This window comes from Moschus berezovskii, chromosome 22, assembly GCF_049115385.1.
Source record: "Moschus berezovskii isolate FMDL1 chromosome 22, NW_MosBer_1.0, whole genome shotgun sequence".
Lineage (NCBI taxonomy): Eukaryota > Metazoa > Chordata > Mammalia > Artiodactyla > Moschidae > Moschus > Moschus berezovskii.
The window spans coordinates 47,199,653-47,214,442 of NC_142481.1; the positions used below are offsets into that span (position 1 = coordinate 47,199,653).

At 45.9% G+C, this 14,790-nt stretch overlaps 1 protein-coding gene across 4 annotated transcripts in view; it reads left to right on the top strand.

Moving 5' to 3' along the window:
* The window catches only part of ABCC11 (ATP binding cassette subfamily C member 11), an 83,790-nt gene that overhangs the window by 54,449 nt on the left and 14,551 nt on the right, over positions 1-14,790 (top strand). For all 4 annotated transcript variants that reach the window (XM_055412824.2, XM_055412826.2, XM_055412825.2 and 1 more), the window contains 5 exons: positions 882-985; positions 6,730-6,927; positions 10,464-10,690; positions 10,814-10,951; positions 12,191-12,377. In XM_055412824.2, the coding sequence (XP_055268799.2) occupies positions 882-985; positions 6,730-6,927; positions 10,464-10,690; positions 10,814-10,951; positions 12,191-12,377 (854 nt within the window). The remainder of the gene's footprint in view (positions 1-881; positions 986-6,729; positions 6,928-10,463; positions 10,691-10,813; positions 10,952-12,190; positions 12,378-14,790) is intronic.

Sequence of the window (14,790 nt, forward strand, 5' to 3'; positions counted from 1 at the left end):
GACTGTATAGTCTATGGGGTCACAAAGAGTTGGACATGACTGAGCGACTTTTACTCACTCACTCACCTATAATGAACCAGGCTCTTGCTGAGTTCTGGAGGGGAGGGTGTATAAAGTTGCCTGAGAACCTGCCCTGTAATCTAACTGGAGAATTAAAACATTCATCCACTGGTAGCAAGAGAGAAAGATCTCTGGGACCAAGCATGGTCTCAGATGTCATTAAAGAGAGTTGGCCCTTGGGTGGAGCTTAAGGAAGAATTCAAGAAAAGGAATATGGGCATGGGGCACAGACGGGATAGATTTGTAGAGTGCCAGGGCAAGAGGTTGATGGGAAAGGAAGGCGTGTACCCTAGGTTTTCCCATCCTTGGCTTCACCACTCACCAGCTCTATGACTTTGAGCAAGTTACTTCCTCCCTTGGAGACTTGGTGGTAGGCATTCTGAATTCAAAAATAATTCATATATTTAGTACTCTACCTGGCGCTTGGTACATGATAGTGAAAGGTAGCTATTGTTATTTTGAATGTTGAACCCTCAGGATTTGCATATGGGGAACCAACTTCTCTAGAAAACCACTCACATAACCAGGCACTGGACTGGGTACTTGACACACGTTACCTCACAGCATCTTTAGAGCAGCCCCTTGAGGCTGCTCCCATCACCATCTTGTATGTAAGGAAGTGGAATGTCACTGACATCTGGTCCCTCGCCCAGGCTCACATAGCTTGTAAGTAGTTTGAGCCAGGAATTGAACCCAGGGCTTGCTAATCTTGGAACCCAGCTCTTTCTAGTCTTCTGGGGTGTCTGAGGAAGTTCCAAGGGCCTGGTGTCGCAATGTACCTTCTTTTGGCACCTGTGTGTTACATTCCCCTCTCTCCCCAGGTTATCTGATCTGCGGCCTGGTTTTCTTTCTCATGCTGATGATGGTCTTCTTCATGTTGTTCAACTTCTGGTGGCTGAGCTATTGGCTGGGGCAGGGCTCAGGGGTGAGTGCCATGTGGGGGCAGGGTGCATTTCTGTGGACCTGGGTGGAATGTGGGACCTTCTTATTCCTTGGGACCCCATGGGTATGGGTTAGAGAAGTCCATGGCAAGCCCAGTGCCTGCCCTTGCCATGCTGATGAATGGGACCCTAGAGGGAACCCTTGGGAGCTGAAACTCTGGCGCTCCCTCTCAGGTGGGCATCCTGTGTTCACAGAGCAAGAGGTCACCTGTACCGTCTCCTAGGAACAAAACCAAGAGGTTTCTGTCCCCAAACAGCTCTTTACACGAAGAATGCTTTACAGTCTGCTCTAATATGAGTTGGAGAAGGGAAAACAAGTTTTATCCATCACTCCTGATAGCAGGGAAAGAGCTGAGCTCCAGTATGACTTGCACAGAAGTGATTTGGGCTTTTGAAAGGGAGAATGAGAGAGGAGGGAAAGCAGGGGCTCTGCTGGGCCAGAGAATGAAAAAGTACAAAAGGCTGGTGAGCGTCAGTACAATTAAGCCATCAGTGTCTGCAGCCAGCTTTCTCCTCCCACAGAAAGTGGGGGACGGAGGCTCTGTCCTTTCTGAGGATTACATTTTAAAGGAATCATTCTCAGTTCTTTAAGAAAGATGCTTCTGAGTTGCAACAGATACGCAGTCACAGCTGTGAGTGCTTCTTTGTAAGTGTTCTGAGGAAGAGAGATCAGGGGCCTGTCATCAGGTGCAGGCTGGAACAAACAGTAAATTTTCCTGGCTGCTGCTGCTAAGTCACTTCAGTCGTGTCCGACTCTGTGTGACCCCATAGACGGAAGCCCACCAGGCTCCCCCGTCCCTGGGATTCCTGGCAGAGGCACTTTAATGAAGGTGGGGGCAGCTGGGGTCCTCCAAAGGACATGCCTTAGCCTACAGGAGCCACAGTAGAGTTCAGAGAAGTCTTTCAGTGCAGGAGTTTGGACAGGGTTCTTTGTGTTGAGGGTTCTGGAGCTCTCAGCCATTATGTACCAGATTAATTCATTAATCTTGCCAACCTCATTCTGAGGTAGGTATCACTGTCCCCTTTTTATATTTGCAGAAATTATTCTTAGAGAGGAGAAGGAGCCTGCCCTGAGATGTCAATGTGCCTTGAACTCTGTGCTCTGAATCCAGGCCGTGTTTTTCAAGCACTCTATTTGGTTAACTTTTGAGTCATGTTTCAGATGGAGTTTGGTCAGGAAAGCAGGAGCCACTTAAAATATTTAGAGCTTCCAAAGATTTAATACACAGATTAGAGGCTACACAGCCATTGGAAGGGCTGGAGGAGAGAGGGAAAGCAGGCTCCAGGAATTTTAGCAGCAGGCGGCACTAAATGGGCTGATCCTTGGAAGGATGCCTGCTAACCACTGGTCAAACTCCATGCTCCATGCACCTGTCCACAATTGCCACCAGAGTATAATGGCTTCTCCTTCGGCCTTTAGATTTCCTGTGAGTGCCTCTCTTTGGTAGAATCTAACCTAAGACCATGCTGGCAAGGAGTCTGAGAAACAGTTCTCAAAGTCTTCCCTGAATCACAGTGGAGAGTGAGGAAGTAGGCAGAGGCGATGTTAGATGAACATCTAGTGCAGACTTCTAACAGCATAGAGTGAAGTAATCTCTCAAGCCATTTTCTACCCTGCCAGAAGAGAAGAGGTTCATTTCAGACAGCAGGCCGCCTTAGGACAAAGATGCATTGAGGAAGGGATGCATGGAAGTCCTAATGGTAGTGGAGTTGAGTTTGGAACAGTCAGGGTAGAGCAGGCCATGGAGTGGAAGCAAGAATTGGATCAAGGAGACAGACCACTGAGACTGACGCTGTAGTGGTCCAGGGGATCAGCACAGGGCAGTGGGGAGGGAGAAGGGAAACGCGATAGCACTGAGCAGGAAGGTTTTAACATATAGTTTCACCTTCTACTGGCAGCTGAGTCTTCTGTAGCCCCAGGAAGACAGATTTTTCTCCCTGCTGAATTTCACCCTGAATTCAGATGGTCTGAACCTCTGAAAAAGAAAACTCATAGTTTTCCTCTCTCCACACATAATTTCTCTGATACCCAAAGTGAAGGTTTTTTTTTTTCCCCCCTCTCTATCAACCAGTTCTCCAACTCCCTGGACACTCGCTGGGTGTACTACAATTCAATTCCATTCTGATACTACCTATCCAGAGTTAGCAACACCTCACAGGTTAAGGGTTCAGTCCCATAAGACTGCTCATGTGCCAATCACAGGCTAGATGTTTTGTTCAGTTCAGTCGCTCAGTCATGTCTGACTATTTACAACCTCATGGACTGGAGTACACCAGGCTTCCTTGTCCTTCACCAACTCCCAGAGCTTGCTCAAACTCATGTCCATCCAGTCAGTGATGCCATCCAATCATCTCATCCTCTGTCATCCCCTTCTCCTCCTGCCTTCAATCTTCCCCAACATCAGGGTCTTTTCCAAAGTATTGGAGTTTCAGCTTCAGCATCAGTCCTTCCAATGAATATTCAGGTCTGATTTCCTTTAGGATTGACTGGCTTGATCTCCCTGTTGACCAAGGGACTCTCAAGAGTCTTCTCCAACACCACAGTTCAAAAGCATCAATTCTTCAGCATACAGCTTTCTTTATAGTCCAACTCTCACATCCATACATGACTACTGGAAAAACCATAGCTTTGATTGGACAGACCTTTGTTGGCAAAATAATATCTCTGCTTTTTAATATGCTGTCTAGGTTGGTCACAGCTTCTCTTCCAAGAAGCAAGTGTCTTAATTTAATGGCTGCAGTCACCATCATGGCTTCAGTTATTTTGGAGCCCAAGAAAATAAAGTTTCTCACTGTTTCCATTGTTTCCCCGTCTATTTGCCATGAAGTGATGGGACTGGATGCCATGATCTTTGTTTTTTGAATGTTGAGTTTTAAACCAGATTTTTCACTCTCCTCTTTCACTTTCATCAAGAGGTTCTTCAGTTCTTCTTCCCTTTCTGCCACAAAGGTGATGTCATCTGTGTATCGGAGGTTATTGATATATCTCCTGGCAATCTTGATTCCAGATTGTGCTTTATCTAGCCTGGCATTTTGCATGATGTACTCCGCATATAAGTTAAATAAGCAGGGTGACAATATACGGCCTTGATGTACTCCTTTCCCAATTTGGAACCAGTCTGTTGTTCCATGTCCACTTCTAACTGTTGTCTCTTAACCTGCATACAGGTTTCTCAGGAGGCAGGTCAGGTGGTCTGTTATTCTCATCTCTTTAAGAATTTTGCAGTTTGTTGCGATCCACACAGTCAAAGGCTTTGGCGTAGGCAGTAAAGCAGATGTTTTTCTGGAACTCTCTTGCTTTTTCTGTGATCCAACAAATGTTGGCAATTTGATCTCTGATTCTTCTGCCTTTTCTAAATTGAGCTTGAACATCTGGAAGTTCATGGTTCATGCACTGTTGAAGCCTGGCTTGGAGAATTTTGAGAATTACTTTGCTAGTGCGTGAGATGAGTACAATTCTGCGGTAGTTTGAGCATTCTTTGGCATTGCATTTCTTTGGGATTGGAATGAAAACTGAACTTTTCCAGTCCTGTGGCCACTGCTGAGTTTTCTAAATTTGTTGGCATATTGAGTGCAGCACTTTCACAGCATCATCTCTTAGGATTTGAAATAGCTCAACTGGAATTCCATCACCTCCACTAGCTTTGTTCATAGTGATGCTTCCTAAGGCCCACTTGACTTCACATTCCAGGGTGTCTGGCTCTAGGTGAGTGATCACACCATTGTGGTTATATCGGTCATTAAGATCTTTTTTGTATGTTCTTCTCTGTAATCTTACCACCTCTTTTTAATGTCTTCTGCTTCTGTTAGGTCCATACTATGTATTGTGCCCATCTTTGCATGAAATGTTCCCTTGGTATCTCTAATTTTCTTGAAGAGATCTCTAGTCTTTCCCATTCTATTGTTTTCCTCTATTTCTTTGCATTGATCACTGAGGAACTCTTTGGAACTCTGCATTCTGATGGGTATATCTTTTTTTTTTTCTCCTTTACCTTTAGCTTCTCTTCTTTTCTCAGCTATTTGTATGTCTTCCTCAGACAACTATTTTGTCTTTTTGCATTTCTTTTTCTTGGGGATGATCTTGATCTCTGCCTCCTATACAGTGTCATGAACCTCTGTCAGTATTTCTTCAGGCTCTCTATCAGATCTAATCCCTTGAATCTATTTGTCATTTCCACTGTATAATCACAAGAGATTTGATTTAGGTCATACCTGAATGGTCTAGTGGTTTTCCCTCCTTTCTTCAATTTAAGTCTGAATTTGGCAATAAGGAGTTCGTGATCTGAGCCACAGTCAGCTCCCAGTCTTGTTTTTGCTGACTGTCTAGAGTTTCTCCACCTTTGGCTGCAAAGAATATAATCAATCTGATTTTGGTGTTGACCATCTGGTGATATCCATGTGTAGAGTCTTCTCTTGTGTTGTTGGAAGAGGGTGTTTGCTATGATGAGTGTGTTCTTTTGGCAAAACTCTGTTAGCCTTTGCCCTGCTTTATTTTGTACTCCAAGGCCAAATTTGCCTGTTAGTCCAGATATCTCTTGACTTCCTATTTTTGCATTCCAGTCCCCTATGATGAAAAGGACATCTTTTTTGGGTGTTAGTTCTAGAAGGTCTTATTGGTCTTCATAGAACCGTTCCAACTTCAGCTTCTTCTGCATTAGTAGTTGGGGCAGAGACTTGGATTACTGTGCTATTGAATGGTTTGCCTTGGAATGAAGAGATCATTCTGTTGTTTTTATAGTTCTGATAAATCAGCTATAAATTGGGTATTCCCATGACTCCCTCTTTGGGTTTGATAATTTTCTATAATGGCTCATAGAACTTAGGGAAATACTTTCATCAGTTTTAAAATAAGGGATATAGTAACGGATGCAGATGCAGAGCCAGATGAAAACATATATAGGGTGAGGTACAGAAGGGTCCAAAGTGCAAGAACTTCTGCTTCCATGGAGTTTGGGTACACCACCCTTCTAGCACATGGATGTGTTCACCAACCTGGAAGCTCTCTGAACTCCATGCTTTAGGGATTTTTATGGTGGCTTCAACATGTGGCTCAGTGTTAAAGAATCCGCCTGCAAAGTAGGAGACCCCGGTTCTATTCCTGGTTTGTGAAGATCTACTGGAGAAGGGATAGGCCACCTACTCCAGTATTCTTGGGCTTCTCTTGTGGCTCAGCTGGTAAAGAATCTGCTTGCCGTGTGGGAGACCCCAGTTTGATCCCTGGGTTGGGACGATCCCTTGGAGAAGGGAAAGGCTACCCACTCCACTATTCTGGCCTGGAGAATTCCACGGACTGTATTGTCCACGGGGTTGCAAAGAGTCAGACATTACTGAGCAACTTTCACTTCAACATGTAGACATGATGGATCATTAACTAAAATTCCAGCTCCTTCCCATTTCCAGAAGATGGGAGTAGGGCTGAAAGTTCCAAGTTTGGACTCATGACTTGGTCTTCCTGGTGACCAGCCCCAATCCTGAAGTTATTTGGAAGTCCCCAGCCCCTAGTCATCTCATTAGCTACGGAAGACTCTCTCATTGCTCCAGAGGCCCAAAGGTCTTAGAAGCGCCTGTGTCAGAAACCAGAATCAAAAGCCAAATATTACCACAAATGAAGCCCCAAGCACCCCATCACCTAGGAAACTGCAAGGGATTTAGGACTTGTGTGTCAGGAATTGGGGACAAAGATGAAGCATATTTCTTATCATACCATACTCCCTGTCCTTTCTTGAAGAATAATAGCAGTCAAGAGAGCAACTGGACCGCTGCAGACCCAGGTGACATACTGGACAATCCTCAGCTGCCCTTTTACCAACTGGTGTTTGGCCTCAGCAGCCTGTTTACAATCTTCTTGGGCATCTGCCTCTCAGTGGTTTTCACCAAGGTGATGGGGAAGGCACCCACAACATTGCACAACAAGCTCTTCAACAAGGTATGGGCCTGGGCACTGGGCATGGCCTTGCTCAACTCTTTTTTCTAATTATTAGACTTTAGTTTTTGAGCAGCTTTTGGTTTAGAGAAAAATTGAGCAGAAAATATAGGGTTCACTTTTACCCTTTGCAACATCCTCAGTTTCTCCTGTTATTAATAGCTTGCATTAGTGGGGGACATCTGTTACAGTTGATGAGTCAACATTGATACATTATTATTATTGATCAAAGTCCATAGTTTACATTAAGGTTCACTTCTTGTGTTGTACCTTCAATGGTTTTGACAAACATATACTGGCATGCATCTACCATCAAGTATCATACAGAATAGTCAAGCTGTCCTAAAAATCCCCTTTGCTCAGCCTATATATATCCCTCCCCTAGACCTCTGAAAACTGCTGATCTTTTTTGCTGTCTCCGTGGTTTGGAGAATATGTCATATAGTTGTAAGTTTACACTGGGTCACTAACTGGGTGGGAGCAGGCCAGAGAATGAGATAGGTTCATTAAAACTTTCCCACGACTAGAAGCATGATACTAAAAGTTTAATGCTTCTTCCTAGAGAGTCAACCCTCAGCTATCAATGCTGGCCTCTGTTGGCTGAGCACAGTCACATAAAGGGTTGCTTCTAATTTCCTTAAGTTCCTTTTGAAGTAGATATTTTACTCTTATCTTACATATGAGAAAACGGAAACCCCATATGTGTTATGGTTAGAATGTATGTTATGGCTCAAATACCAAGTTATCTGTAGTATCACATTACCTCTTGGAAACGTCCTTTCTGTCTTTCACTTATCGAATATTACTGGGTGCCAGGCTTTGGAGTAGGCACTGGGTTCACAGTGAACAAGGAGGTAGATGGACAGGAAAATAATCTGTTGTAATACGATGTGCAGAGTTAACCATGGGGGGTTGCACTCAGGACCATAAGAACATGACACACCTGACAAGCATGGGGGTGGTGGAAGGAAGGTGGGAGTCCAAGAAGGCTTCTTGGAGGAAGTGATCTCTATGCTAAGATCTGAGGATGAACGAGATCTTGCCAGTTCAAGAGTAAGAGGTGAGCAGAAGCAGAACATTTCCAGAGAGCTGCATGGAGCTCAGGAAGGCTGGAGCTGAGAACTGTAGAGAATCTCAGAGGGATTCTCGGGAGGCAGTGAGGGCACCCATCATTCCTTGTAGATTCAAAGCAAATTTTTTTAATGTTTTTTTTTTTTTTTTGATGTGGGCCGTCATTTTAAATATCTTTATTGAATTTGTTACCATATGTTTTGGTTTTTTGGCCACGAGGCATATAGGATCTTAGTTCCCTGACCAGGGATCAAACCAGCACCCCCTCCAATGGAAGGCAAAATCTTAACCACTGGATCATCAGGGAAGTCACACAAATTGTGTTTTAATTTAGGAGGGTGAGGCCAAGGCATTTCCCTACCTCTCAGATAAAGCAACTGGCTTCATGAGCCAGAAAGCAGAAGAGGGAAATTTTACCCCAAAGCCTGGCAGTCCTTACCACCTAATCTGTGGTGGTGGCACCAGCTAGCTGGTCTCTAAGTTTCTGACTCCACATTCCCAGATTCTAGAAATACCTAGTGCCCAGGTCTTCTCAAAGTTATATTCTATATTTTAATTTTGAGAAATGTTCAAGCTTTTTTCACTAGAAAATACATTCCATATTTTAAACATTTTCTTTTTGCTCACCCTTTTATGGCTTTATTGATCTTAAATTTGCCATGTAGTTTTAAATAATCACAAGTAAAGGAAAAATCTCTGAAAAAATTGGCTCAAATATAAAAACAAAACTAGAACCAGATTATTTTGTTACTTAAGGAGGCAACCAGAGATCCTGACCCTGTGTCCCCACCATATACTTCTAATCCCTGGTGAGTGTGGGCTCTCACAAAGACCCCTTTCGTGCCACAGCTGAGCTGAGTCCTGCCACCCTAGCCCCTCACCCCCAAGAGTGCTCAGTGTCCTAAGGGGGTGACTGCTTTAGTCTTCTATTTGTCAGTGATTGTGACTGTTCTTTTTGCTTTAGCTCATGTATTTAACAAAAGATTCTGGAGATAAAATTAAAGACAATTTAGAAGCAGAAGAAAGCAAGGATCTCACAGTCTGCCCCGCTGATGTTTGCTGCTCCCCACCTCCTACCTTGGGCTTCCCTGGTGGCTCAGATGTTAAAGAATCTGCATGCAATGAAAGAGACCTGGGTTCAGTCCTTGGATCAGGAAGATCCCCTGGAGAAGGAACTGGAAACCCACTCCAGTATTCTTGCCTGGAGAATTCCATTTACAGAGGAACCTGGCAGACCATGGTGTTGCAAAGAGTCAGACACAACCGAGCGACTACTTGATGATGATGACCTTCTACCTTAGACAGCAAGCAAACTATACTTATCAGCAAGATCCAGACATTTGCCATGAGGGCTGCTGTAAGAGCCACTTCATGACGCAAATAATTATATTAATGTGTTGGTTGCTCAGTCGTGTCCGACTCTTTGCGACTGCATGGATTCTAGCCTACTAGGCTTCTACGGAGGAGGCAATGGCAAGCCACTCCAGTACTATTGCCTAGAAAATCCCATGGATGGAGGAGCCTGGTAGGCTGCAGTCCGTGGGATTGCTAGGGGTCGGACACGACTGAGCGACTTCACTTTCACTTTTCACTTTCACGCATTGGAGAAGGAAATGGCAACCCACTCCAGGGTTCTTGCCTGGAGAATCCCAGGGACGGGGGAGTCTGGTGGGCTTCCGTCTATGGGGTCACACAGAGTCGGACACGACTGAAGTGACTTAGCAGCAGCAGCAGCAGGCTTTTCTATTCATGGGATTTTCCAGGCAAAAATACAATACTGGAGTGGGTTGCCATTCCCTTCTCCAAGGGATCTTCCTGACCCAGGGATTGAACCTGCATATACCCTTTACAATTTTGTTTATTTACTTATTTCTGTGCAGATTTTCTTCAGTTGCAGTGACCAGGGGCTACTCTTCGTTGCAGTGTACAAGCTTCTCATTGCAATGGATTTGCTTGTTGCAAAGCACTGGCTCTAGAGCGTGACTTAGTAGCAGTGGTGTATGGGCTTAGTTGCTCTGAGGAGTATGGCATCTTTCCAGACCCAGTATGGAACCCGTGTACCCTACATTGACAGGCAGATTCTTAACCACTGGACCACCAGAGAGGTCCCAATACACACTTTTTAATTGTAAATTTTAGTATATTTGCAGAGTTGTACAATCCTCATCCCAATTCTGAAGCATCATTATCATCCCCATTTTGTAAATGAGGACCCTGAGACTCAGAGAGTTTATATGTAACTTGCCTACAGTCCCAGAGCAATAGGTGGAAGATGCGCGGCCCTGGAGTCCAGGCAAATTGACTCTGGAGCCTCTGCCTTTAAGCAGTGCTCTACATTGCCTTCCCTGGATATCCTTTACTCTGCATCCTATGCATCTGTCAGAGCTCGAGGATACCTGGTGTCTTCATCAAGCCTCCACCAAGGCGTGCAGACAGCCTTGTGATCTGGGTTGCTTTTGCTCTCACAGGTGTCCCACTGCCCTATGCGCTTCTTTGACACAACCCCAACGGGCCGGCTCCTGAACTGCTTTGCGGGGGACATGGATGAGTTGGATCAGTTCTTGCCCATCGTGGTCGAACAGTCTGTGCTCCTGTCTTTGGTGGTGATCATCATCCTCTTTATAATCAGTTTCCTGTCTCCCTATATCCTGCTGATTGGAGTCATTATCTTCTCTGCTTGCCTCGTTTATTTTAGGTGAGTGGGTTCTTTTTGCTTGTGATGAGGTTTGTGACTTGGGGTATGAGTCTAGGGCTGACCTAGCCCTGGCGGGTGTCAGAGGTAGGTGGCCCGGGTCACTCACTCCCGTTCTCGATGCAGGGTGTTCAAGAGGGCCATCAATGTGTTCAAGAGGCTGAAGAACTACAGCTGCTCCCCTCTGTTTTCGCACATCCTCACCACGCTGCAGGGCCTGAGCTCCATCCACGTCTACGGGAAGACTGAAGAATTCATCAATGAGTGAGTCCTTCTGCTCTCTGAGGGAGATGGGGAATGTGGCAAAGCTGGGGAACAGGGAGGGAGGAAACAGAGCACCTGGCAATAGCACCATCTTCAGAAGAATCAGAGAGATCATTGTTTTGTTCCGTTCATTTCACTGCACCTCCAGAACCCCATCTGGAAGCTGGTGCTTATAAGAATAAAAAGTGTAAGTAATATGAAAAATGTCTGTCAGTTTTAAAGACCTGTGCTGTTATATACATATATTAATACAATGAATGGTAAGATGTATTGCCATATTAGTACTTACTGCATTTGTTTCTTTCACTTGCAAACAGATATCTAAATATAATGAAATAATAAAGAACAATAGCTTTCTAAATAACAGAATTTTCTTCACTATTCACACCCATAGATTTGCCTTCTAAATGTTTGTTGAAACAATCAAATCCTGTGATTGTTGTTGAGGTTTAATTGTGTAACATAAACTTATCTACTTGTAAGCATCAGTCAAACATGGTCTGCACGGAACTACAAGAAGTTTGCAGTCTAATGAAAGACAGGGGACACAGATGTATATTTTTGTAATAAGAAGTGTTGGATACAATGCAATAGGAGAAACACAGGTAGAATGACTTGGGGTTTCAGAGGAGAAAGTGGTAACCCGCAGCTTGGGATCAGGGAAGGCTCTGGGGAGGAGGCAGCATCTGAGGTGGCCTTGAAGCCAGGAAAGATTTGGGCATGGGAGATGGTGTGTGCTCTGTTAACTGAAATATTGGATGAACCATGGTGCCAGCTCTCCCAGTGACAGGAGAGAGACCCAAGGACTGTGCAGAGACTGGGATTAAGGGATCATTCAGTCAACACTGAGAACCTCCCAGGCGCTGAGCACCCAGTGGGGATACAGCTGTGAACAAGGTGGACGGATACAAAGAAGGGATTGCTTTCCTTCATTCACTCACAAATCTGGGCCTTTATTCATTCTTGTTGGCCCAATGGAGTAACTTATCCATCCTGAATCAATTATTGAGGCCAGGGGAAGAGAACTGCTAATAGGCCTAAATTGGTTCGAGCTCACTCCTAGATCTGGGGTCAGGTGAACTCCATGGCTGAGAAAGGAGTAGGGAGGAATCCTCTCCAATTGTCTTCGTTGGTTCTTTGGTGAGACTGGGGAGCTGGATGCTGGAGAAAGCAACCAGTGTTAGGAAACCCTGGGTGAGACAAACACAGGTGACTTTCATGTTGTCCTTTCTTCGTCAGGTTTAAGAAGCTGACAGATGTACAGAATAACTACCTGCTGATGTTTCTGTCTTCCATGCGATGGGTGGCCTTGAGGCTGGAGCTCATGACCAACCTGGTGACCTTGGTGGTAGCCCTGTTTTTGGTTTTCGGCTTTTCCTCCGCCCCCTATTCCTATAAAGCCATGGCTCTCAGCCTCGTCCTGCAGGTGAGGGATGGACTATCAGACAGCAGGGGGGCAGGAAGGAGGCTGGTGGTAGTCTGTGGCCTGTGGGCAGACTCGGGGGTCTGTGGGACTTTGATTACACCTTGGGTTTTGGCCATTTGTGACCTTATGAACAGGATGCTTGGCTTTCTGAATCTGCAGCTTTGTTCTGTTTCCTTGTCACTTCCGAACTGGGAAGCCTATATTGAAAGGTATTTAACAGAATCATAGAATATTGGGATTGAAGAGGAGCCCAGAGACAGCAGAATCCAACCTTCCTATTGTGTAAATGGGGAAACTGAGGCCCAGAGAGAGGAAGAAGTTGTCTGAATGCACAGAGCTTTAGAAATAGAGCCAGGGCAAGACCCTTGACCTCTTGGTTTCCTGTGGTGTCTTTTTCACTTTACTATACATACCCTGAGCCACTTGTCACTTTTCTGAGGTACCTGGGGAGGCTATGTAAAATGTAGGTTTCTCAGTTCTCCTCTGAGGCAGGCCTGTGAGGTTTCGAAGTGCATAGACTTGAACCTGAGTGCTTGGCCCAGTCTGGTAGGCTGATTCAGCTGGGCTCATGGAGCTGACGGGAGGGCCACACGCCAGAGTTGCTGCTGCTGCTAAGTCACTTCAGTTATGTCCAACTGTGCGACCCCATAGATGGCAACCCACCAGGCTCCCCCATCCTTGAGATTTTCCAGGCAAGAGTACTGGAGTGGGGTGCCATTCGCTTCTCTGACACTCCAGAGCACAGGGGAGCAATTCAGAGTCAAGTGCTGGTTGGGTGGGGTCTTGGAATCTAATTTTTAAAATGGGTTCTTGAGGGGACCCTGGTGTAGAAGCTTTGCATGTCTCATGGCCTGAATTCTTCCATGCCCAGGATCAGGGCCAAGGCTTATGTCCACAAAGTCCTGGGGAAGGACTTTCCACAGAGGGCTCTGAGGCTAGTTAGGAAACTCAGGAAACCGTGGGTACACAGTTCCATTGGCATTCTCTCCCACAGGGGTAGTCATTAACCATCCTCTCTCATTCTTTCTCTCTAACTGGACTTGGGTCTTATGTGCCCCATGCTGAGGCATCCTTTTGGGTGCAGAGGGGCTCCTTCCTGCTCCTTGTTGAACCCTGTGGCAGACACACATGTGTGCTGTGCCCACATGGCCATGCCTGTGTGCAGACTCTTCCGAGGGTGCACAGGCCCTGCAGGTGGCTGTGTGGTGCTCAGGCCCACAGACCGCCTCCCCAGGCTGTAAGCGGGCAGTTGGGGAGCTTGCACTGAGCCCATGCCCTGCTGGACACTTGCTGTGCTTCTTGCATTGAACTGTCACCACATTCCATGAAATGTGGCCAAGTGGTTAAGAGCGTGTGGTTTGGAAGGTGCAGGTTCTCAACAGGCTCTGTCCGTTATCACCTCTGTGACTTTGGAGAAATCTGTTACCCTCCTTATTCCTTTTATGAAAGGGAGATAATAAAAGCTCTGGAATCATAGACTTGTGAGGAATATATGTAAACTCAGGGGTTCGTACATGTTAAAAACCTTGGCCCAGAATAAATGCTGGATAAACGTTCCCCATTATGGTTCCCAACTTACAGATAGGAAGCTAGAGTTTCCATAGTTAATTTGCCTGTGTTCCCACAGCTGTTGAGAGACAGGTTTGTCCATGGTGGGACACACTCTTCTCTCTCTTTCTCTGATACACAGATACATAAACACACACCTGCACACACACGAGCACATGTGCATGTGACCCACTGCAGAATTACCCTGAGCCTTTCAGAACTCTGGGGAGAGGCCCCACCCTGGAGTCCTGGGGGACACGCATCACTAAGGACAGAGATGCCCCCTGCCTGCTGAACCCTGTGCCTAAGTTATCTGGTGCTGGAGCAAAAAGTGGGTGGAGGCTTAGCTCTCCCAGGTGCATCATGTATACAGGTGTTTGCTCAAGGTTGACCAGTTGTCCCACCACAGGACACCAAGGAGGAGCTCTGCCAGGGGGCTTGAGGACTTAAGAATGGTCCCAGGTTCATCCTTTCTTCTCAATGTCTGGTGTTCTGTTTGATTGTCTAATTTCTATCCTGGGTAACAACTTCTCAGCCCACCTGCCTTGCCCATCCCTGAGCCCCTTCCCATCCACTCTCTTCAGTTTAGCTGCTGAGTCATGTCTGACTCTTTGAGACCCCATGGACTGTAGCCTGCCAGGCTCTTCTATCCATGGAGGTTCTCCAGGCAAGAATACTGGAGTGGGTTGCCTTGCCCTCTTCCAGGGAATCTTCCCAACCCAGGGATCAAACCCAGGTCTCCATCATTGCAGGAGGATTCTTCACCATCTGAGCCATAAGGGAAGCCCAAGAATACTGGAGTGCGTAGCCTCTCCCTTCTCCAGGGGAACTTCCTGACCCAGGAATTGAACTGGGGTCTCCTGCA